Genomic DNA, 25,170 nt, shown 5'->3' on the forward strand with positions numbered 1-25,170 from the left:
TTGCCCAGGCTGTTCATTCCCCTCCACCCGCAGCATCCCTTGTCAGATGTGTGAGGAGAGGAGCAGCAGAGTGACTGGATAAAGTCATAAACGATTCACGTGTCACTTTGAGTTTGAGCGGTCAAGTTCAGCCGGGTGAGGTCCCTTCAACATTTCATTTTTCTTCACAGCCTGGTTGTTTTAGATGGCTGCATGAATTGCTTAACTGCAATACTGTCAAACCCTATTTGACAGATATACAAAAAATATTGCTGATTCTTTTACAAGGACTTTAGGATTAGACCTGGTAACAATACCAGTGTTCGGCAAGGCTACTTTTAAAAGTAAAAGCAATTTACTCTTACTTTACTTTTTAAAGTGATGTTGCAATCTTGTTTTATGCATCATAAAAATAAAGGCCGGTTCACACCAAGAATGAAAACTATAACTATATTAGCATTTACACCCAGAAGATAATAATGTTGTTTGTAATTTTAAGTGTGCTCTGCAGTTATGCTCTCACATTGCATACTTTTAAAGTCGGATGGATTTTTTTATCCACAGAAACCAAACTGTTTCCAATTATATTGTTTCTATGTATCATTATTGTTATGGCTGTAATGTGGTTATCATTACCATTATAGGTATCATTCTTGGTGATAAACAGGCATCATTTCTTTCTTTCTTTCTTTCTTTCTTTCTTTCTTTCTTTCTTTCTTTCTTTCTTTCTTCTTCTGTTTTTGGAACTAATACGTTGTTGCTTTTGCCTTACTTTTTCTCATTATTGGTTGGATATGTATGAAGCAAAGCTGCATTTATTACATTTTTCAGGCAGCAGATATTGTTGCAGTACTTCTATTGAATATATGTATATATATATATATATATATATATATATATATATATATATATATATATATCTCAGAGTATAATTTATTCCAAAAACATCTTTTGTATCATTATGCAAATATGTCTTTCATTTTTTTACTTTGAGCTTTTGAACAGTAGTGTACAGTACTTTAAAAAGTAAAGTAAAAAGTTAAACACAAATTAAACATACTTATACCATGATCTGTCTGAATACTCTATTCTGATTGGCTGGCAGGTATGAATTAAAACCGTTTATTGCACAGGTAGTTCCAAGTCAGTTTAATCACTGTTCTATATAAATGCAATGCTTTAATAATGAACTCATAGACGCAAACACACACACAGAGAGAGAGAGGTCGGAGATCGCATGTTGCACTCTGTACACACAGAAAATTGTTGTCATCACTGCCCTTTATTAATAAAATAGCCAAGATACTAGATTGCTGCATCATATTTATCAGCTGTTCATCAACAACAAGGTGGTAATTATCTCTCCATCTATAATTAATTCAAACAAATGCTATGATTCATTAAAATAAATGTGATCTTACTGCATTATTTCATCTCTGTGTCTGATTTGTAAGACACAAGAATTTATAAGCTTTTTCTCCTACATCTTCAGACAGTTGTTTCAGAAGCAATTGGTGCTTTTCCTTTTTTCTTAGAAATCAAATTAACCATAAATCAATCATATCCCTTATATGATATGTCTGTTTATCAGCATTATTCAGCTTTTACTTGGCAGAAAGCTTGATGTTATATTGCATTGTGGAAGTGCAGGTATGCCCAAGCCGGTACTAAAAATAACAGGACAATATATCTGTAAGTGAATCTCAATGTTTCTGAGCGAGCAGGTCTTTGGCGACATCAGCTGGAGTGCGTGTGTGCATATGAGAAGCTGCAGCTCTCAGTGCATTCCAGCAGAGACATGCTGGACTCAGACAGCCAGTGTCTACGTGGCAAAGCTTGATGAGAGTTTAAGTTCTACTTGGCAGACGTGAAGCATACAACATTGAAAATCACAGCAAAAGTAGTGGGAGGAGAGAAGGGTGAGAGGTTTTTTCCTCAAAAAATGGCTTGCAAAATATTTCATAATCAGACATGCTGGAAAAACTCCTCTGCTCTGATTATATAATTTATTTGTTGTATTTTTGGTTTAGATAACAGCGGAAGAGAGTTGTTGTTTTTTTTAATTACCATGCACATGTATTGGTGAAAGTTGGCCTTGACATAGACTTTGACCTTCTAGGTCTGTACTGACTTCTTTTCCATTTTGCATTTACTTGTACTTTTACTTTTGACATGAGGATCACAAATGGATCTGGTGGAGGTAATGGAGACAGGCAAGTCCCTTTCTTCTTCCTATCCCACCAGATCCACTGCCCGCTCTCTGGGATCGGAAACCTGCTCTGCAGTTTCTTCCCCCCAGGGAGAGGGCTCGATCCTCCACCTGTCTTCCTCAGAGGAGGTAGACATGGTGGCGTCAATGAAGACTCACCCCCTCAGTCCCCCCAGTATGATATGGAGGTAGTTGCAAGCGCCATTGTACATCGATTGGCCTAATGAGAAACAGGCTGAACCATCAAAGAGCAAATTAGATAAATGCTTTTTGTGAAGTAAGCCACTACCTCCACACCTGGCTGCTATTTCACATGGCACAGCAACTTTTCCTCGTGGTGTTTCTAGCTTTGAAACACTTTCTCCCAGACCTAATAGATCGCCATGTGTTGGTGTCTACCGACAACACAATGGTCTCTTACATCAGCCACCAGGGAGGGCTGCGTTCAAGCCCCCTTTACAAGCTGGCGCACCAGATCCTTGTGTGGTCCCAGAGGAAACTCCTCTCACTGAGGGCAGTTCACATCCCTGGGCAGCTCAATATGGGAGCAGAAATACTGTCGAGGCAGGGACAGAGGCCCAGGAAATGGAGGCTTCCCCCCAAGGTGGTGAAGCAGATTTAGAGAGTTTTTGGCCAAGCTCAGGTGGACCTGTTTGCAACTCAGGAGACATCACACTGTTCCCTCTGATTATCTCTGACTCATCCAGCTACTCTTGGACTGGATGCTTTGGTATAGACACGTCTGGACACATTTCCCATGATCACTCTGCTCCCAGGAGTTCTGAAGAGAGGGTCCGTCTACTGCTAGTGGCCTTGTTCTGGCCAGGCCGAATATGGTTCTCGGAACTGGTGTCCCTTCCCAATGGCTCTCCATCGGAGATTCCCATCAGGAGGGACCTCCTCTCTCAGGTGGGAGGGCATCATCTTTCACTCCCGCCCGGAGTTGTGGAAGCTGTGAGTGTGGACGTTGAAGGGGCACATCTCGTAGCCTCCAGTCTTTCAACTGAGGTTGTTGAGACCATCCTCCAATCCAGAGCTCCAGAAGTGGAAACCCACTTAACTGTCCAGTTGGTACTGTGCTGGAGTTCCTCCAGGTCCGATTCTCCACAGGGTTGACCAACTCCACGTTAAAGGGGCTACGTGGCAGCCACTGTGCCCTGCCACACCCCTCTTGGAGGTCAGTCAGTGGGCAGACGTCCCTAGTTACACGTTTCCTCTCTCAGTGGCCCCCTCTTCACGTCCTGAATTGCGTCAAGGCTCACTCAACTTGGAGTGTGGCGCCCTCCAAGGCCTTTCTGTCAAGTGTATCTATGCAGGACATCTGCAGTGCTGCTGGTTGATCTACATACTGTACATTCTTCAGCATTACATTATCTCACCTTAGTTGAGCTCTTCCGCACTAAGCAGGGATTTGTAAGTCTAGCAGCGTGGGCATACTCATTCCCATATCGTTTTTACACAGCTCAAGTTACTGAAGAGAACTGATTAGACATGTATTCTTAGCATGGGAACGCTGGAGGCATTCCCATAGCATTTCGATGCAGCATCTCATTCCCTTGGCTGACTGTTTATCCAATGGTGGACATGCTTATTATTAAAAGTTTAAATACAAGTTGCATATTTTAATTAGGGATGCAACTATTGTATGATTTTTGGCTAATACCAATACACTGGTATTTATTTCCATTATTTAATTTTCACCAAAATAAAACATCACATTTATACCATTCTAATATTTATTCTGTTATTTACATCGTTTATATGCGTATCTTTTTATAGAATAAAAACAAAATTGTCCACCACAAGCAAGTGTGTATGTTTTTATGCTAATGTGGACAAATGTAATTTAAATGTATATATATAATATTACAAAGAATCTTTTTCATCCATCATTATTCTACACATGTGCAAAATATGTGTACGGAAATCTGCATATTGAAAGCAGTACGTTTCATAACAATTATAATTGGACATGACCTCACATATGAATGTGGGAAAATCTGAGCCTGATTTTCTTTCCTGGTTTGTCACTGCATTTGAGCAGAGTGTCGTTTCTGCACTTTTGTCAGTTTCTCTTCACCTCAGTCACCCTGACATTTCAACCCACACATATCACACCGCAGCATACCAAATGTGCCATAATGCCTCCAGCTAGCCATCAGAGATCGTATAGATTTATGTGTGTGGCTATATGTGTGCGTTCATGGCTGTAGAATATGTGTGACTGCATGTGTTTTTCATTTAACGTTTTCCCATCCCTGAAACAGCAACATTTTGGTTGTTCCATTGACTAATAGCTGTTGGCCTGGTCTGACATTAAGGAGGAGTGTTCAGCTCCCTCCTGTGCTGCAAATATCTCCATTTGTGCTGGGCCACCTTTGCAGCAGTGCAAGTAAAGACAGTCTCTTATGGAAGAACGCCCGGGGCATTTCGTCTGGAGAGTTAACGAAGACTGATTTTGTGTGTCTTGGAATTCTGGCTCTGTGAGATGAGCTAACTCAACAATGCTGTGTTAAGTGATGATGCCTAGGTGAATAAGACATTAACCAACAGATTACAGGGTTCACTGGCTCTTGTTTTAAGATTGATGGCCAAAGTAAAGATGTGATTAAGATATCCTAAGAGATGACTGTAAAAAGGAAGTAGGGTAAATCCATATAAGCTGAGATACTTTTGTGATTGAGGTCACTGGGAATTGACACAATTATCATGAATTAACTCTAATTGACTTGCCAATTATAGGAAATCAGCTGTCTTTTTATATACACTCACATTTACCATTGTTCACCAAATTTTATATCATCATACATATCATAATTTTATATACATCATACATTGTTGCACTGTTGATAATGGACAATGGACCTTTGTTGTCCACAAAATTTTGCTAATGTAACCTCACCTTAAAAGAAGAGAATGTGAAATGCGACCACGTAATTCCAAATATATATATTGACCATTTCATTAATACAAAGAAAATAACATCCGGATACAAGCAGATGTGGCTGGTAGAAAGAGGATTTTTTTTTTACTTACTGTCACCTAGTAGAAAATAAGTACAACTTAAGTCATGTGAATCAGGGTGTCACTAAAGTTCATGGGGTCTGATATATTTTTTTTTATGCAATCATTATGCAAATTGGACTTCTTAATGAGGTGTTTAGAGAGGACAGAAAATTTGACATTATTAGTGTTTCATTCTGATTGGCAATAATATATTTTATTCTGTGATAACTTTAGTTTTAGCATTTCTCTTCCGAATCTATACATCTAAGGTGTATATAATACAGTTCTACTTAAAGTTAGTAAACATTATAAAGAATTTTTGTTTCACACATAATCAATATAAATTGGCATTTATGCATAAAAATAAATAGCTGCCTTTATTTTCAGTTCCTCACAAGGACAATAGGTCCTATAAATGATTCCCAACTCATTAGCATAGACCCAACACACTGACTAGTGGCAGAACTAAGGGTTGGTGCAACTCCTGCATCAGTGTTTCTGTGTATATGAGAGTGTGTATGTGTGGGCTCATATTCCTCCATGCTGAGTCACGCCTTCTGAGCAGATGGACCTTCATTCATTCTGCAAGCAACATAGTTTTTCAATCAGTGAGGATGCAATAGAAACAAGATGTTGCATTCATAGACAACCGGAATTCGAACTACATTCATAACCATGTTTTTATTTCATCCACGTAAAACATGTTTCAGGTTTGACATCAATGTGACATTGTCTGTCTTTACTGAAATCAGTGCAGCTTGGAGTTTTGTACTGTTTGTTTTACATTTCAAGTCTTGTATCTTACAGTCTCATGTTCTCTGACTTAGTACGTCTTGTTTTTTTCTAATTATTTTTCCAGTCACATATGTGAGCATTGATTTAAAGCCAACCATGTCTAATTTGATTCAAAATTAACTTTGCCATTGGGAATATAAAAACTAACCAGTGTTTCTAAAGTATATTTATTAAAATAAAAATAAATAAATAATAATAAAAACATGTCGATAGAGTCAAGCCAAACTTCCACTGGCATATTCAAAGAGGATTTCTCAAGTTGTTAACAGATCCAAATGACTTTGATTTCATTTTCAAAGCAAAGGTTCTACTTGAAAGCTTCTAAAAGATTCAGTTTTCATTTTATCCTTGCAGTTTTTTATGATGCTCCCGTTTCCTGAATACAAATAACCCTTGTGAGCCTGATATGTCAGAACTGACAAGCCTAGCACTCATTGATTCAAAGAATTATGATAATTGGCAACAGTTACTGTCTGCCCAACCTTCATCAATATTCTGTACATCAGCATTGCTCCTTGCAGACCGGCACTCCTTGCAGTTGAAACGGCTATGACTTCAGGTCAGGGGATAACTAGGAGCAGACATGTCCTCTCAGAATGGCATATAGAATATCTTTCTATTTATAGTCAATAGCAAATAAATGCAGTGGCACAAGGCTATTACTATTGAAATATGATTGTGTCAGCTGACATTGTGATACTCGCTTGACTGTAACAATGTACAGTGTAGTAGAACTACTTTACTGTCACTTCATGGTTTTCCTTGATTTACAAATAAAAATAGCTCACTATATTTTAGTTATTATAAGGGGTCATATGTTTTTATAAATAAAATGTACAAAAAAATCCAAAAATTTTTTAATTAAACCGTATTTTTCTGGAAAAACATAATAAGGGGTTTGAATAAGTCATGGTGACAGCATTAAATGTGAACAGGTAAATTTATATTAAAGGGGTCATTGGATGCAAAATTGACTTTAACATGTTGCAAAATTGTTTTTGGCAGTGTGTGTTCTCAGCCACCCTTTAATGATAAAAATCCAACCAGTGTTTGTCTTTTTTTAAAAGCCAGATAAATAATATCCCCTTTTTTAAATCAAGCCATTCTCAGATTCTGGGCTGTGTGATGTCACACAGACCCAGGCCCCTCCCATGATTGTTCATTGACACGGCCGTCTTACCTTAGACTTGCCTTGAGTGTCATCAGTCTGCAGTTGTTTCACTGCCAGAGCAGATGTAGGCAAGAATGACTCCTAAGCAATTAAGGTGTTTTGTTGTTGGATGTAATAATGAACATAGCAGTCGTCATTTAATCCCGAGATCTGATGACAATGTTAAGTGACTGAATATAGTATAAAATACCATATATCTGAATTGAATTAATTTTTTTGTTTTTTTGCAAACATATACAAGGTTTTTTGACAGTTCAGGGATAATCTTATCATCTTGAATCTGTGAATCAATATTAGAAAGCAGACTAAGGGAGTCACTTGATGTGCTCATGAACAGTGTTGGGGGTAATACATTACAAGTAACGTGAGTTACATAATCAGATTACTTTCTTCAAGTTACTAGTAAAGTAATGCATTACTTTTTAATTTACAAGAAGATCTCACTGTAGTTCTAGAATAAAAATGAACATGCATTTATTAATGAGATTAATGCATTAATGTCACTCACAAAAAAAAAAAAAAAAAAAACAGCGAAATGTGACTCAGAATGTGATCCAAACCTGCAATGATTAAATGTTAAATAACACAAATATCCTTTATATATTTAATACCATTTTATTAACCAATGTCTTTGGTGCTGACGTTCAATGATCCAATTCAACCAAACTAATGGGTCAAAATTGGGGTGGGAGTGATTTAATGGTAGACTCAACTGGTTTTATATTCAAATTTGTATTTGTTTTATTATGCAGTAATTCTGTTTGACATCTATGACTGGCCTTAATATTTTGAGTTGTAATATTAATGGCCTGCACAAACATACAGGTTTTTGGATTTTTTTTTTTTTTTTTTTGTAGAGAAGAAAGATTGATATAGTGTTAGTTCAAGAATCACATTTGAAAGAGGAGGATGTACACAGGTGTAATAATACGTTTAATGAAGTAGTATCTTATTCATCTTTGGATACTAAAACCAAGGGTGTCCTAATATTGGTTTCTGAGGACTTATTAATTAATATTACTATTTCAGATACAGGTTGTGATACAGACGGTAGAATGGCACATATAAAAACAATAGTGGAGAATAGGAATATGGTTTTTCTTTCATCGTGATTCCGATATCTGTTCCTTATCTTTGTTGGATCATGATGGAAATTTATGCAGAGTATCTTCTGAGCCCGTGAGACTTATCTTCTGAACACAGTTTAAGATATTTTAGATTTAGTCCGAGAGCTCTCAGTCCCTCCATTAAAGCTGTGTGTACGGTCTACTTGTCCATGTCCAGAAAGGTAAGAAAAACATCATCAAAGTAGTCCACGTGACATCAGAAGGTCAGTTAGAATTTGTTGAAGCATCAAATATACATTTTTGGCCATAAATAACAAATACTACATATTTATTCAGCATTGTCTTCTCTTCCGGGTCTGTTGTGAGCGTGTTCACAACACTGCAATGAAGTGATGTCTGGTTCGCAAACTAAGCATTCGATTTAACCGGATCTTCTTGAACCAGTTCACCGAATCAAACTAAATCGTTTGAAACAGTTCGCGTCTCAAACAGTACACTGACTGAACTGCTGTGAAGCTTAAACTGTGTTCAGAAGATGAACGGAGGTCCTACGGCTTTGGAACGACATGAGGGTAAGTTATTAATTACATAATTTTCATTTTTGGGTGAACCAACCCTTTAATATCGCCTTCCACACTTATTTCATTGTCCGCAATGGGCTCATAATAAAGTAAACACTCTGGGAGATATCTATGATGATAGTGGTTTATAATCCTTCCAGAATACTCCAATACGCATTAATCCACAAATGACTTAAACTGTTAACTTTTTTAATGTGGCTGACACTCCCTCTGAGTTAAAATAAACCAATATCCCGGAGTAATTCATTTACTCTGAATGCGAACTCCTTTTGTGGACACGTTCTTCCCAACAATGTGCAGAAACATGGCAGCTAAACTCTAAAAATTCACAGCGTTTTATTAGAATGGTGTTCTCATTATAATGGTATGGATGTGACAGTCCAGTCATAGTTATTAATATTCTGCATTGTAGTTTTACCTGCTCATGCTGTGTGCTGAAGAGATATCACTGCAGTACTACAATGAAGCGCTTGACTCAAACCAAATGCATCTTATATCAGGTAAATAATATATTCACGATATTGAAATGTTTTGAAATTACTTGTACCCTACCTGTTCGAAGAAATCCAGTCTCTGCCCATGTCAGTTTGAGTCTTGGTAAAGTTTAAATCCCTGCCGCCAAGATGCTCCTCGTTCACAGATTATGGAAAGTGAAACATAAATCTATAGGCATGGTTTGATTTATTCACACACTTTAAATTATTTATTTGAAGCTTCTTTCTTTTCAGATTCCTATTCACGGCTTTATCATATTAGACTGCATATTAACTTATTGGGAGAAAACCGTAAGTTCTATGTGAAATCAGACATTTGAGTGCTCACGTATAGTCAGAATGGCATAACCATAACAGCCCGCGAATATTCGACTGTTAGATTGGTAGTCGAATCAGGCTCCTCGAATCTAGGCATCGAATAGTCGACTATTTGGGGTCACCACTAGTATTATTATTATTATTTCTTTTTTTTTTCTTTATTTTGAAGTCTCCCAGGGGGTGGGACGGGTTGCAGTTGCTTTTTGTTTTATACTTCTGTTCCCAGAAGAAAATTTAGAACCCATCCCCCCAAAAAAAATGAACCAGCCAAAAAGTATATTCCCTAGAAATGTGAATATAAGAAATATGAGAAAGCAGACCATTTAGGATGAACCGATTTACTAGAATGAATCAGACTTCCCAAAGCTACATATGAAAGTGAATAAACTAGTGGAAAACCAAAGCTGGTCCTTCACACATGCTGGAGTTTTCAGCATGGAGTCAAATTAGAACAAGAACTAGCATGTTAAAGTGACCTGGGAATGTGCGCCCCGTGCTGGAATGACACCATGGGTAGAGGCAATTAAAAGGACATCAACACAAAAGCCAGAGTCATGGAAAAGGTTAAGTACTGGCTTAGAATACAAATGATTTTTAAAGAAGAATCAGCCCTGACATGAGGAGTACCTAATGTATCTAAAAATGTTGGTCTTACTAACTTAAGCATTGCAACAACATTTGAGCTATTTTCATAATTTTCCAAGTGTGTACTATACCTTGTAGTAAGGAGCTACTTTATCGAATGATAAGTTTATTTGTTGAAGCAATAAACAAACACTCACCTAAACATATACCCTCACTTTCATATTCTAGTGTAATGTGCTGCTAAATACAAAAAAAAAAAAAAAAACAGATGTCTGTTGCACAGAGCCCATGACTCATTTTCATATAAATTTTGTCAAGCTAATAAACATTGCAATTTGTTTGTTCTGCTGATTTTCTTTTGCTAGCATTTGCGGCATTTTCATTTATACCATTAATGATTGTTGATCTCTTGGCAGTAAACATTACTGATTTTTATGGCATATTTGTTGGACTTCCCATTCCATTTGTGTGTCTGTGTTTGTTTAGAAACTTGCCAGACGTTTATGAAATTCGACTTTATTATTAAACATAAATGCAAAGTTTATAAAGAAGATGTATACAGCTTTGCCGATTCAAAACTGGGAACATTCATCATTCAAGATCCCTCCATTCTGAACCATACAGACTGTAAAGTGCTATACTTGAGAAATCAAATCTGAAAGGAACCGAAGAAGAGCATTTGTTTGAATTACACAAACAGTGTATACATTCTTATTAGATTGCAGATTAACGATTCTGTAAGTATTGATCTGGAAATCCTGAATCGCTGATCCTGTGAAAAAAGTTTGTTTCTATTTCATTTGTTTTCATCTAAGGTTGGATATTTTCATGGGTTAACAAAACACGATAATGTTGGATCACTGTAGCATAATGGTAAGGAATCAAGGCTGCTTTTCTCAGAAATTGGAGGGGGGGGGGTGCATCTAATTAAGATGTGAAGACACTGAACTGCGTATCCTAAGATGGTTTGCAAATAACGCAATGGAATCTGAAACAACAGTACAATATAAAACTTTTTTGTGATTCAATATATCATATACTGTATTCAAAGTTTTTAACAAAATATTGAAACATACACAAGTTTTGTGAGAGTATCAGGAAAATCAGTTATGTCATTTACAATGCTCGATAGGAGTGGGTGGTCACTTGTGAGCTCTTGTGCTGGAATTCTGGTTTCCATAGTAACAGCGACTTCTCTGATTGGTGAATCGCCCTTCAGGATTATCTCATTACTTCTGAAGAAATGAAGAAATTAAATGGGAACGTCAAGTGGCATATAAAAATGTGTAATCATAAGGTTTACCACCTTGGGAAGAAACATCAAATTTCCTTCAGAATACACAGAGTGAAGTCTGTAAAGCAAGCACATTGCGGTGACATACAAATGTTTTGGACACAATATCAAGTACAATGTAAATACCATTGTAAATAAATATGATAATTGAGAATTTTATTAAGGGAAATCAAGGCAAGGTGTCACTGAATTGTTACAGTAACATTTTTCTGCCTGTCATCCATTTAGTTCTCTCTCACCTCACACTGTCCCTTGCTCGAGCAGTTTTGGCACAGGCAGAGCCTGAGAGACATGCCTCAGTGGCACTGAACATGAAAGCTCTCGGAGTTGTGAGATTGTTTGTGCCGTGTGTTAGGTGACAAGAGGGAGAATCTGCTGAATGAAATGAGAAACATACTGCCACTGTTTTTGTTTATCATTGTACAGCTATTTTCATTTTAAGTAATGGGCTGAAAAATGATCTTAAACTACAGTATGAACAATATACAATGGGCAGTTTAGTTTCAATGTCTCATTTAAATTTGCCTTCTTCATGATGTTATATTTGAATGAGTCACATCATAGAATTTGTATTATGATTATCAAGATTCCTCATGACCTTTTAAAATGATGTCATTTTTGTGATTTATTTTTTTGCAGGTTCACCTCTGGGTCTTCAGGCTGGATTGCAGTATTTACCCCACCATGTTAAGAAGAAAATAAAGAGCAACACACGAACACGCAGAGAGACTTATGAAGATGAGATCTTTAACATCGAGGTTCTCTTGGGAGTGGACTGCTCTGTGGTGATGTTTCATGGCAGAGAGCACATCCAGAAATACCTCCTGACCCTCATGAATATTGTAAGTTTTTCAAATCCCATTAGAAAGGATTGAAGCTTGAGGTGGTGGCTAATAGTTACAGAACTGAGTTTACCTTTATGGCCTATTATCATATGTCTTTTGCTCCATACAGGTTCTTTATTGGCTTCTATTGTTCCATGAAGAAACTTTAACATCCATGGAAGCTTTGCATTTTACAAAAGTTTCTGTCTTCAAAATTGTAGCGTGAAGACACTAATGTGACATAAATTGTGAAGGTCTTCACACTACACTAAAAGTGCCAGAAGAGGGATTTTGTATCAATGCAATAGAAGGACCATTTTCTTCTTAGTGTAAGGGACATTGTAATAATCATTTCCATTTTAAAGAATCTTATGTCCAATGGAAAGATTACATATTAAATGTTTTTCACGAAACAATGCCAGTTAAGAATCCTTTACTGAAACATTTTTGGAAAAGCTTTATTTTTAAGAGTGTTGGGTAAGTGTCCATCTACTATAAGTTACTTTGTATAAAATAAGTTCTCTTAATGGCTTTTGCAAAATTAGGCATAATCAACATTTATCCAAAATACATCCCTTTTCAGACAGCGCCATGGTTATTTACAGTCATGATTTGATCATACAGACATTCACATGAATTACTTCATATTCAAACAAAGAATTTGGCATTATTGTATAAATTAGGGGCTCCATCCATCTCCCTGACAACTGCTCTTAGTCAAGAAATTACATCCACATCCCTGACAAGGCTTCCTACCTGAAAGATTGATGTATTTGAAATCCTCGACAAGACCAGACTCACAATGACATATTCTGACTTTCCCTTTGATTTTCTTTTTCATTTTGATAAATTATTTTGCCAGAAATTTCACACAAACAGACCCATATGCTTGACCGATGTCCCATTAACTATAGTTGCTTATTAGCATGCCTATAAAATATTGTCTGCTTATTAGTACTATTCTGCATCCCTAATCATACCCAATACCTAAACTTAACAACAACCTTATTAACTATTATTAATCAGTAAATTATGAGTTTATTGAGGCAAAAGTCGTAGTTAATGGTTTGTTAATAGTGAGAATTGGGGTGTTTACTCTGTTTTAGTTCCCCTTGTGGAAATGTCCAAAATGTTCAGATTTGCGTACTGTTATGAACTGCAGTGTGACATTTTGTAATGCTTCAACACACTTAAAGTAATATGTGTAGCTAAAGCACTTGTCATTCTTGTACTTGGGGTATTCAAGTGAGCTCTTGCAACTTTTCAACTCTATCCTTTTCAAATCCCTCAATGTTCTTTTTTTTTTTTTTTTTTCATGGTGCATGGTTCCGTTGCTAAGCAGAAGACAAGCTCCGATGGAAGACCTCGCTGCATTATTAATTTAGTCCTAATGATTTTCTGGCACTTTGGCCTCTTACTCGTCAATTAGCTACATGCCAGCTACAAGCAGAGATCTAGACTAATGAAATACTGACAGGGTCCTGGAGAGGGCCAAAGACAGCCAGTGCTAATGAGAGACTCGCTGCTGAGGTGATTAGTATGGTGTGTGTGTATGTGTGTGGGAGAGAAGAGAATAAAAACAAGAGAGTATGTGCTGATAATAGTCATTTATGCCAGGTTACAGAGCTGTCATTACTGAGTATCTGAGTAGATACATGCTTTCAGGTGGGAACAGGGTTACCTGGCACTGTTTCTCAGAGACTAAAATTGCAACTGTTTTCGTTCTTAGCAACAATGATAATGAACTTGTATCTTAACAAAATGGATACATATAATAAATATATAATAATGATCATTTAAATGTTATATAACATTAAATATTTAATAAAATATTACATACATTAAAACTCATAATTTGGTTACTCTAAAATGTATAAGTCATTCATGACATGTCAATAAATTGTCTCCATATTGTCTGTATATATGTGTAAATGCGTATACACATGATTTATATTTAGTTTTCCTTTTAGTCAAATCTGAGATTAAAATTAAATTAAATTAAATTTATGCATCTAGCAGACGCTTTTATCCAAAGCAACTTACAGTGCATTCAGGCTATCAATTTTTACATATCATGTGTTCCTGGGGATTCGAACCCCCAACCTTGCGCTTGCTTGCTTGCTAGCACAGTGCTCTATATGCATTTTATTTTAAGGTCCATTTCTCAATATTAACTAGTTACTTATTTGCATGCCTATTGCTAGCATATTGGCTGTTTATTAGTACTTATAAAGCACATATACAGTCCCTGACAAAAGTATTGTCGCTTGTATACAAATTGACCTGAAGTGCCACTGAAATATATTTCTAATCAAGATTTTTTTTACAAGAAATGGCTCATTTTAATCCCAGCAGCTTTTGTAATAATGTTTCAGTGCAAAACGAAACTGTCAAAAAGTATTCTAATATTCACAGCTTGGTAAAGCCCATTGAGTCAATTTTTGCAAAGACATAAGTGTTGTCGCCCTGTCATATGAGCTTCCCCTTTGACTAATAGTGGATCAATTAGGTCTCCGGTGTGTATAAAAACAACCCCAGTACAGTAGACCTCCACATCAACTGCAACTAGGCCTCTGCAAACATGCCTAAGATTCACCCTGAGACTAAAGTTTTGATTATCAAGAGGCTGAAGACCACATCCACTGCTGATATGGCAGACACCTTCAATGTGTCTCAGCATCAAGTACAGACGATAAAAAAAAACATTTGAAGACACTGGAGATGTTTTTGACAAGCCCAGGTCAGGCAGACCCCGCAAGACAACTGCTCTAGAGGACCGTTTGTTGGCTTGAAAATCCAAGGCCAGCCCATTTTCCACTACAGCTCCACAAGACCTGGTCACCTGGAGTCCCTGTGTCAACCAGAACGGTTTGTCGGATTCTGTCTTGGAATGGCCTCCATGGTCGAATTAGTGCCCATAAGCCAGCACTAAACAAAAGACAATTGAAATACCGTGGCATTTGCCAAGGCTCAAAGGATGGACGCTGGAAAAGTATCAGAATGTGGATTTTTCAGATGAATCTTCTGTTGAATTACACCACAGTTGCCGCAAATATTGCAGGAGATCTACTGGAGCCCGCATGGATCCAAGATTCACCAAGAAAACAGTGAAGTTTGGTGGCGGCAAAATCATGGTCTGGGGTTACGTCCAGTATGGGGGTGTGCGAGAGATCTGCAGGGTGGATGGCAACATCAACAGTCTAATATGCCAAGAAATCTCAGCTACCTCTTATATTTCCAACCATAAAAGAGGCCTAATTCTGCAGCAGGATGGTGCTCCATTGCATACTTCCATCTCCACATCAAAGTTCCTCAAGGCGAAGAAGATCAAGATGCTCCAGGATTGGCCAGCCCAGTCACCAGACATGAACATCATTGAGCATATGTGGGGTAGGATGAAAGAGGAAGCATGGAAGACGAAACCAAAGAATATTGATGAACTCTGGGAGGCATGCAAGACTGCTTTCTTTGCTATTCCTGATGACTTCATCAATAAATTGTATGAATCCTTGCCAAACCGCATGGATGCAGTCATTCAAGCTCATGGAAGTCATACAAGATATTAAAGGGTTAGTTTGCCCAAAAATGAAAATTATGTCATTAATAACTCACCCATATGCTGTTCCAAACATGTAAGACCTCCTTTTATCTTCGTAACACAGTTTAAGATATTTTAGATTTAGTCCGAGAGCTCTCAGTCCCTCCATTGAATCTGTGTGTATGATCTACTGTCCATGTCCAGAAAGGTAAGAAAAACATCATCAAAGTAGTCCATGTGACATAAGAGGGTCCGTTGGAATTTTTTGAAGCATCAAAAATACATTTTGGTCCAAAAATAGCAAAAACGACGACTTTATTCAGCATTGTCTTCTCTTCCGTGTCTGTGTGAGAGAGAGTTCAAATCAAAACAGTCTGGATATCCGGTTCGCGAACAAATAATTTGTTTTAAAAGTAAAAAAAAAGAATCGTTTTAAACGGTTCACATCTCTAATATGCATTAATCCACAAATGACTTAACTTTTTTTAAAATGTGGCTGACACTCCCTCTGAGTTCAAACAAACCAATATCCCGGAGTTCATGTACTCAAACAGTAGACTGACTGAACTGCTGTGAAGAGAGTCACAGCAGTTCAGTCAATGTACTGTTTGAGTACATGAACTCCGGGATATTGGTTTGTTTGAACTCAGAGGGAGTGTCAGTCACATTAAAAAAGTTAACAGCTTAAGTCATTTGTGGATTAATGCGTATTAGAGATGTGAACCGTTTAAAACGATTCAGTTTGATTTGGTGAACTGAATGATTCGTTCGTGAACCGGATATCCAGACTGCTTTGATTTGAACTCTCTCTCACACAGACACGGAAGAGAAGACAATGCTGAATAAAGTCGTCGTTTTTGCTATTTTTGGACCAAAATGTATTTTCGATGCTTCAAAAAATTCCAACTGACCCTCTGATGTCACATGGACTACTCTGATGATGTTTTTCTTACCTTTCTGGACATGGACAGTGTACCGTACACACAGCTTCAATGGAGGCACTGAGAGCTCTCGGACTAAATCTAAAATATCTTAAACTGTGTTCCGAAGATAAAAGGAGGTCTTACATGTTTGGAACAGCATAAGGGTGAGTTATTAATGACATAATTTTCATTTTTGGGTGAACTAACCCTTTAAATTTGAATCTCACAGCACTACTACTTAATTTGCTGAAATATTTTTGTATTTGCAGTAAATTTGTTCAATTTCTCTAGAGGCGACAAAACTTTTGTCTTACCAAAATTTGACCTTTCTGTCTTGATTAAATGATAAATCTTTTTTCAGTGAAACTAATTTATTTCAGTGCATTAAACATCATTTGGGAGGGTTTTAGCTTTTCATATAAGCTATTTCTAACACCAATTGATTAATTACAAGTCAGGTTAACAGCAGGGGTTTCTACAAAATAGATAAGCAACAAGACTTTTGTCAGGGACTGTATAACCTTTTTCTTCTTGACATTATTCTAAATCCTAAACCTAACAACTGCTAACTATTAATGAGCAGCACATTTGGATTTATTCAAAAGTCATTGTTAATAGTTAGTTGTTAGTGAGAATTGGTTCCGTAAACTAAAGTGGGATGATTTAGTTTTATTGACAAAACAATTGGTATTATGAGGAATAGGCATCTAATTGTATCTTTTTGTATTCTGGGGAGGGTTTGAGTGTTTTAAAGGAACTATAGCTAGAATTTCTAAAGTGTCTGCTCTCCCTAATCAGACTCTGATTTTTAAACAGCCTCTAGTCGAGCTGTCATCCATCTGTCACTGTCTTTGTGTATGAGTGTGTGTGGTACAGTGTTTCTTTTCTTTCTCATCACTCTGGTCATCTCGCTGAAGCCTCAGCACCTTCCCAGGTTGCACCAGATTATTTTGTAAATGAGTGGAGCAAAGTCATATGTAAGCATGGTAAATTGATCAAATATGTGTTTTTTATGAAGGGATGCAGATATGCATGTCATGTTTGCTTATTTATTTATTCATAGATATATTTATATTAAACCTTCCACTTCCCCCAGCTCCACCTGTCTAGATTTTCTAAAGAATTTATGTATGTTTATCTACACAGCAGCAGCATATCTTACATGCTCACAGCAGCATGTCTGTGTATCTGGTGGCAATAGCAAGTCTGCACTTGAGTGTCAGAATGCATAAGAAATCTTGTCTGCCATAATCTTGTGTAGACAGACCTTCAAACTGATTGTGTGATGTCTAATTCTGCCAAGGCCAAATACATAAAAACTATGCAGAAATGTGTATATATATATATATATATATATATATATATATATATATATATATATATATATATATATATATATATATATATATATATATATATATATATATATATATATATATATATATATATATATATATATATTTATATATAAATATTTTATTTAATTTTTTTAAATCTGAACTTATAATAATAGCACTTCAACAAATATATAAATATCTGTACAGATGTCCAGCCACCAGTAAATAATGACTCAGCCCTTATGAAAATTAACCATGATTTTACAATAATAAAAGTGTCCTAAACCATTTTTTTTAAATAATGCATATTGTCTTTTTGCATAATGATTGCCATTTGTATAACCATAGTTTTACTACAAATGCCATGGTTAGACTATGGAGAGCAGAACAAAACCGTGGTTAATTTGTGGTTATCATGGTTTAACTATGTAGTAACCATGGTTTTTTGGTTTTATTTGTACTGTAGTAAAATCATGGTTCACTTTTGTAAGAGAGGGTTCAGGGTTCTAAATCCTTCTCAAAGTGACTGTAAGGGTAAGTGCTATGCATTTTTCAGCTCACAGGCAGTAAACTCAGCTTTTTCCTGTTAAACTCTCTAACTTCTCAGAACACCTCTGGCACTGTGACAGTTTTTCCTGCCTACATAATTTTCGTAGCCGTGTTACTGTCCAGACAAATTACACATCCATTCGTCACATCCAGGCTCTCTGTAGTAAGGCTATGTTTGTGTTACATTTCTACTTGTTTATCCTTTGTTTTCTTATGAATTGTTCCACAGGTGAATGAGATTTATCAGGACAGCTCCCTGGGTGCCCATATTAATGTTGTCCTGGTTAGAATCATGATGCTCTGCTCCTCCAAGGTAAGACGGCATCAGCCGGTTTCCTTCCATCCAAAACTTTTGGATGACTGTGGTTGTATCAACAACACTTCAAAGTACAAAAATATCTTATCTATGAAAAAATAGCTGGTGTATGATTCCAGTAGCTGTCCAACAGAAACGGTATTGAAGTATAATTTTGGGATCTCAAAAGGAAAGTTTCACCACTGTAGCCAAGGCAGATTCAAAGTTGGGTTTTTGGATTTATTTTGTAATGGATGCAAAGGCCTTGAATTTCTAAGAAACTTAGAATTAAAAATGTATAACAATGTTTAAAAAATAAATCAACAGCATACTGACATTGAAAAAGCTTGATTATTGACTTCAAGATACAAAGTGGTGCCAAAGTCCTGGCCAGCAGGTTTAAGTTTCTTTATTCTTTGGACCACCTTGCATTTAATTACTTAATGAATGAATGAACTAATAAATAGACTCTCAAAGCTCAAGTAGAATTCTAAAATCAAACTGTTGAAAATTCTCTTGAAAACATGTCCAAAATGATACCAAAAATTGGCTTTAATACATTTTGCTTAAGTATTCTAATACTGAAATTTTCAGATTTCTGAAATGAAACTGTTTCAAATAACAGTGTCCGGTATTAACCTATGATCTGTGTTGGTATTGTCAGTCCATGGGTTTGATTGAGCTGGGCAACGCCTCTCAGAGTCTGGAGAATGTCTGCCGCTGGGCCTACCTGCAGCAAAAAGAGGACAAGAATGATGCAGAATACCACGATCATGCCATTTTCCTCACCAGACAAGAGTTTGGGCCCACTGGCATGCAAGGTAATACTTTTGGATTCTATAAACTTACATGTAAACATGACATGATGCAAGAATCTCAGATATACAGGCTAATTAAAATAAATGTAACAAGGAGAGAACTGTAATCTTACCATACTTTTTTTTCTTCTTTTTTTTTCACTGAGAGACTTACCAACTTGAGCCAACATAAACAACAGACCATTGATGAAAATGTATCTTCTCTCTCTTTGCAGGTTATGCTCCCGTGACAGGAATGTGTCACCCTGTGAGAAGTTGCACTCTGAACCATGAGGATGGCTTCTCGTCTGCTTTTGTTGTGGCCCATGAGACAGGACACGTGTGAGAAAAACTTGATACAACCTTCCTCCATAATATGCCACCAGTGTTGGAGATAGCTAGTATGAAAGTGTCAAGCCCTAAGTTAATTATAAAAACTAGTAGTTCAACTCAAATCAAGCTGCTAAGTATTTACAGTTCATACCATAAAAAGTTAATGGTGCACTAAGTGATTTTTACCAAACAATGTAGATATTTGAAAGCACCAAAACAAAAATGCACATATTTCAACATGACCTCGTCCCTATTTTAATGTCTTGATGAGTACATACACAACCCTGGCATAGCGTTGATCGCAGAAACAAGTGATGATGACACATCAGCATATTCAGACAAAAGCTAGAACAGATAACTAGTGTGAAACAATGCAAAATCAATATTGCTCACCTATCAAAATGAAACAACACAACCTCGGCGTCTGATTCAAGCCCTTCCCGCTCCTTTAGTCTTCTCCAACAGTGGAAAACGTATCTTTAATGTTTTGTTTTTCTGATATTTCCCCCCTTTTTTATCTGCCATCTCTCTCTATCTAATGTCGATCTGCTAATCTCCATCCTGTGCACTCAAATTGAGCGTTTTCTCTATCATTACAAGACATGGCCCTTACTGCTGATTGGCTACAAGTTTGTTTTGGGACTCAGTCCGACACTGTGGTCAAAAGAGCTTTTCAAATATTGAAATAAAAGTGCACCTTTAACTATATAAAAGCTATTGGGTGGACGGTAATATCTTTGAATATCATTTTCTTTAGATTTTTTATTTTTTTTTAATTTAGAGAAGTGTTAATCTGCCACAAAAACAGTCAATAAAATTGAAAGTTCTGTAATATTCATTTTTAAATATTTGATAATATTTTGTATATCATCGCAAATAAAGATGTCGTGTATATGTTGTATGTTTGAATTGTATAATACTAGTATGCACAATATTTTTTTTACATATATCCATTCTTTCACCCACATTTCCATTCATTACAGAAGATGATTGTATAGACTGAGTGAGTGAATGTGTGCTTGTTAATTATTATATTCAGACTGGGGATGGAGCACGACGGCCAGGCGAATGAGTGCGGGGATGAGGTTCCCATGGGGAGTATAATGGCTCCTCTGGTTCAAGCAGCCTTCCACCGCTTTCATTGGTCCCGATGTAGTCAACAGGAGCTCAGGCGATATCTCCAGTGAGTTTTCTGGTTATGGTAGCTTCCTGCTTAGTAGTATATGAATATATTCTGTTATGCATCCTGTTCCTTGATTTCACATTCTAAGATAATCCAATTACTTATGCAGTACATATGACTGTCTGCGTGATGATCCCTTTGATCATGAATGGCCAACTCTGCCCCAGCTGCCGGGCCTGCATTACTCTATGAACGACCAGTGCCGCTTTGACTTTGGCATGGGCTACATGATGTGCACTGCGGTGAGTGAAAGAGAGACTTTGTCACACCAATTAACCTGACATGCCATCTCACTCCACATTCAACCACATTAACTGGTTAGATTTATAGTTAGTAATACTGAGTCCAAGTTCAGATAATGAAATAATACTGAAAATGTGGAATGTTTGAAACATTTCACCTAGAGGAAACCCATGACATATAATTATGATTTTAAGAAAATCTCAATACAGTGAAGAATATTTAAGATTCTGCACTATTTCTAGGTGACTAATCAAATGTAATCAAATTATTATATTGATCGTGTAACTCTTTGTGCAGACAATTATGTTCTTGCTTTCTTTTTTAATCATCATGAGTATCTGTCTGATCTACATATTATTACTTATAAAGTATTAATTATTAATTATTAGTTATAAACTGTTCTCATAGATGCACATTTGTACTTTCAGTATTCTTAAAGGGGTCATATGATGCGATTTAAAATGTTCCTTTCTCTTTGGAGTGTTACAAGCTCTTGATGCATAAAGAAGATCTGTAAAGTTGCAAAGACTAAAGTCTAAAATGCAAAGAAATATTCCTTATAAAAATTTAAGAGTCATTCCCCACGTCTATGTCACGATGTGGAAAGATTTGCATAACACTGCCCAAATGTTCACCCAAAGAAAGAAGGCGTAACTTTGATTCTGTTGTGGCTGCTGTCGCCGCCGTTGTAGAGATGGTGTGCACTTCATTGTGAAAGCAAAACTACTTTGTTTGGCCTTCCAAAAGAGGACGATATCTGCTTCATCACGCCTAGAACTGATCTGTGCTGGTCGCTGAGGAAATTTTTACCTTTATGAAGCCCTTTTTTTCTAAAAGTGTGCTTCATTTTTTCAGTCTAATTCTTAAATTGAATCAGCCAGTTAGAATAATAAGTCATTTGGTCTGTTAACAAGCAAATTAAATCAGTATTGACAAAATTCATCTTTGCAATGCAGAGAAAGCACAGAAGCTGTATCTGAAGTGGCATTTACAGTAGGTGAATTTACACACTGTTTAAAGCAGGACATGAAGGTTTTTAATGTATTGAATTTATTTAACCTGCAGTTACAAATGCATTAATACTGTTTTGATATTTTAAACATAAAATGTGGATACTGATATTTAAAAAAAAAAAAAAAAGATATTATAAATGTGAAATTAAAACCACCAGTGTGTAGCAGCAAGTCACCGTTAATAATTGGGTCATTGCGACTGAACCGAATCATTTAAACAGTTGATTCATTCAGGAACAAATCGGGTTCATGTTGCTTAGAGACACAAATTGGAAGTATATTTGTTGGCGAAATAGAGCAAAAACAGTCAATATTGTGTCTAAAACATAAGTGAACTGAATCATGCATTGAAAGAACATGCACTGGTCTAACCTGCTAGTTAGCTAAACTTTAGCTAACTTACATTGTAGCTCTCATGGGTCATGCTTGTTAGCAAGACAAATTAACTATATTTGCCTTTTTTTCTTTTAGATAATTAGCTGTACATTCGAGGCACAGGTACTGTAGCTTAGTTTTTTGTTCATCAACACTCACCTCAGCACCAAGACAAACACCACTGGAAAGGGAGGGAGGGCTTCACTTCTGCACTCTCTGTCTGGGATGAGCATGTGCCGATCAATGTACTGTACACTACACTGCTGTGCTGCGGAGACACAGAACTCGACATTTCCCACCTGATATTTCTCTTTTTCATTTGTTTCATTATATATACATTTCGTATACCACTCTTTACAGAACGATGAGCTTTGTAAAAATTGACGCGTTTAAGAAAGGCGGGGCATAGAGGAACAACAATAATGTACATTATGTGGAAAATTATTATTTTTTGTTTGTTGTTGTTGTTTTTAATATTAAACTTCATAAACACATTACATTACACCAAAAACACAACATAATGTTTTTTTGTTTTTGTTTTTTTGCAACATTATATGACCCCTTTAAAGATTGTGTATTGACAACGAATTTCTGGCACATTAAATAAAACATTTTGCCCATTAATGGTTTATTCATGGTTTCCTGTAATGAAAAGTAAGATAAAGATTTAAAAAAAAAAATATGATCAGTTTGAAAAATAATGCAAAATAGAAACATTTCTGGATTCTTATCTTCTATAATATGAAATAATGTTGTTTATGCAGGTGCAAGCAGATAATTAATCTGCAAACAAGAAAAGCAAAATAAAACATTTGAAAAACAAGACTTCTGCCACTTTCCCATTTCCCTGCCGCCATGCGGGCATGTAAATCTGGGCTGGTCACATGGTCTGTGTGTATGAATGCGAGCATGACTGTTTCTTTTAGTACAGCACCTACGATCCTTGCAAGCAGCTGTGGTGCAGCCACCCCGAGAACCCTTTCTTCTGCAAGACCAAGAAGGGCCCACCTATTGATGGGACCAAGTGTGCAGCAGGAAAGGTTAGACCTTATACTCAGAATCTGAGCATATACCCAGAACCAGAATACCAGATACCATTTCACATTCTTTTCTCCCTTTCTCTTTTTTTTTCTTCTCCAGCACTGTTTTAAGGGTCACTGTATCAAGCTGACGCCAGACATTCTTAGGCAGGATGGCCACTGGGGTCAGTGGACCAAGTTTGGCTCCTGTTCTCGTACCTGTGGTGGTGGAGTACAGTTCCGAACTCGAGAGTGTAACAACCCAATGTGAGTGTCTTCAAATCGGTGAAAGTGGTATTCTCGTGTTCTCACATTTCACCTCTGTCAACATGAACAAATCTGTTCTATGTTGTAGTCCGTCCAACGGGGGGCGCACTTGTTATGGAAACAACTATGAGTTCCAGCTCTGTAACATGGAGGAGTGTGAAAAGGCCCTGGCTGACTTTAGAGAGGAGCAGTGCAAAATGTGGAACCCCCACTTTGAGCATGACGGCACCAAACACCATTGGTTGCCCTACGAGCATTCTGAACGTGAGTGATGAGCTGATTTATTTAGTGTTATTCCTTTCCAAATCATTTTCCGTTTTTGTTCAGTCTCATATTATGCTGGTGGAAAAAAAACATTGGCACAGTCACATGGTATTATACTTTTTTAATGCTTCCTGATGTCCGCCATGTGTCTTGGACACCTTTCATCTTTCCTTCAAAGAAATGTGCTTTTTAAACATCATTCACAAACTTACTTTTTCTGTAAATGTTTCCATAACATATAAGAGCTAAGAAAAATATATTTGTGTTTTAGGTGGTTTTTTTTTGTTTTTGTTTTTTTTTTGCATTTTTGTGTGGCTTTATGCTTCTGCATTTTTTTCTATTGGTAATAAATACAATAAGGTTTAATTTCTTTACATTAGTTAACTACATTAGTTAGTATGAACTAACAATGAACAATACTTCTATAGCATTTCTTAAACTTAAAGTTAATCTCAACATTTACCTGTACATTTTTGAGATCAAAAGTTAGTAAATACACTGTTAACTAGCACAAACATTTTTTCCACGAAGAAAAAAAATGTGTATTTATCTAACAATTTTAACATTTTTCTAAAAACTACATATCACACAAATGTTCATATCTCACAATTCTGACTTTCTGACTTTTCTTCTCAGAATTGAGAGATAAAAAATTTTTTTATCCCACTGCGGAAACAAGTCTCATAGTTTTATGTCATGCCACCAAATCTT

At 36.6% G+C, this 25,170-nt stretch overlaps 1 protein-coding gene across 1 annotated transcript in view; it reads left to right on the forward strand.

Annotated features, from left to right (window-relative positions):
• The window catches only part of LOC113038411 (A disintegrin and metalloproteinase with thrombospondin motifs 2-like), an 85,343-nt gene that overhangs the window by 42,974 nt on the left and 17,199 nt on the right, over positions 1-25,170 (forward strand). The window contains exons 4-12 of the mRNA XM_026195784.1: positions 12,139-12,341; positions 18,900-18,983; positions 19,630-19,786; positions 19,999-20,104; positions 21,135-21,278; positions 21,388-21,520; positions 23,836-23,949; positions 24,050-24,195; positions 24,284-24,459. Of these exons, the coding sequence (XP_026051569.1) occupies positions 12,139-12,341; positions 18,900-18,983; positions 19,630-19,786; positions 19,999-20,104; positions 21,135-21,278; positions 21,388-21,520; positions 23,836-23,949; positions 24,050-24,195; positions 24,284-24,459 (1,263 nt within the window). The remainder of the gene's footprint in view (positions 1-12,138; positions 12,342-18,899; positions 18,984-19,629; positions 19,787-19,998; positions 20,105-21,134; positions 21,279-21,387; positions 21,521-23,835; positions 23,950-24,049; positions 24,196-24,283; positions 24,460-25,170) is intronic.

The sequence above is a fragment of the Carassius auratus genome, chromosome 21 (assembly GCF_003368295.1).
Source record: "Carassius auratus strain Wakin chromosome 21, ASM336829v1, whole genome shotgun sequence".
NCBI classification, from domain to species: domain Eukaryota; kingdom Metazoa; phylum Chordata; class Actinopteri; order Cypriniformes; family Cyprinidae; genus Carassius; species Carassius auratus.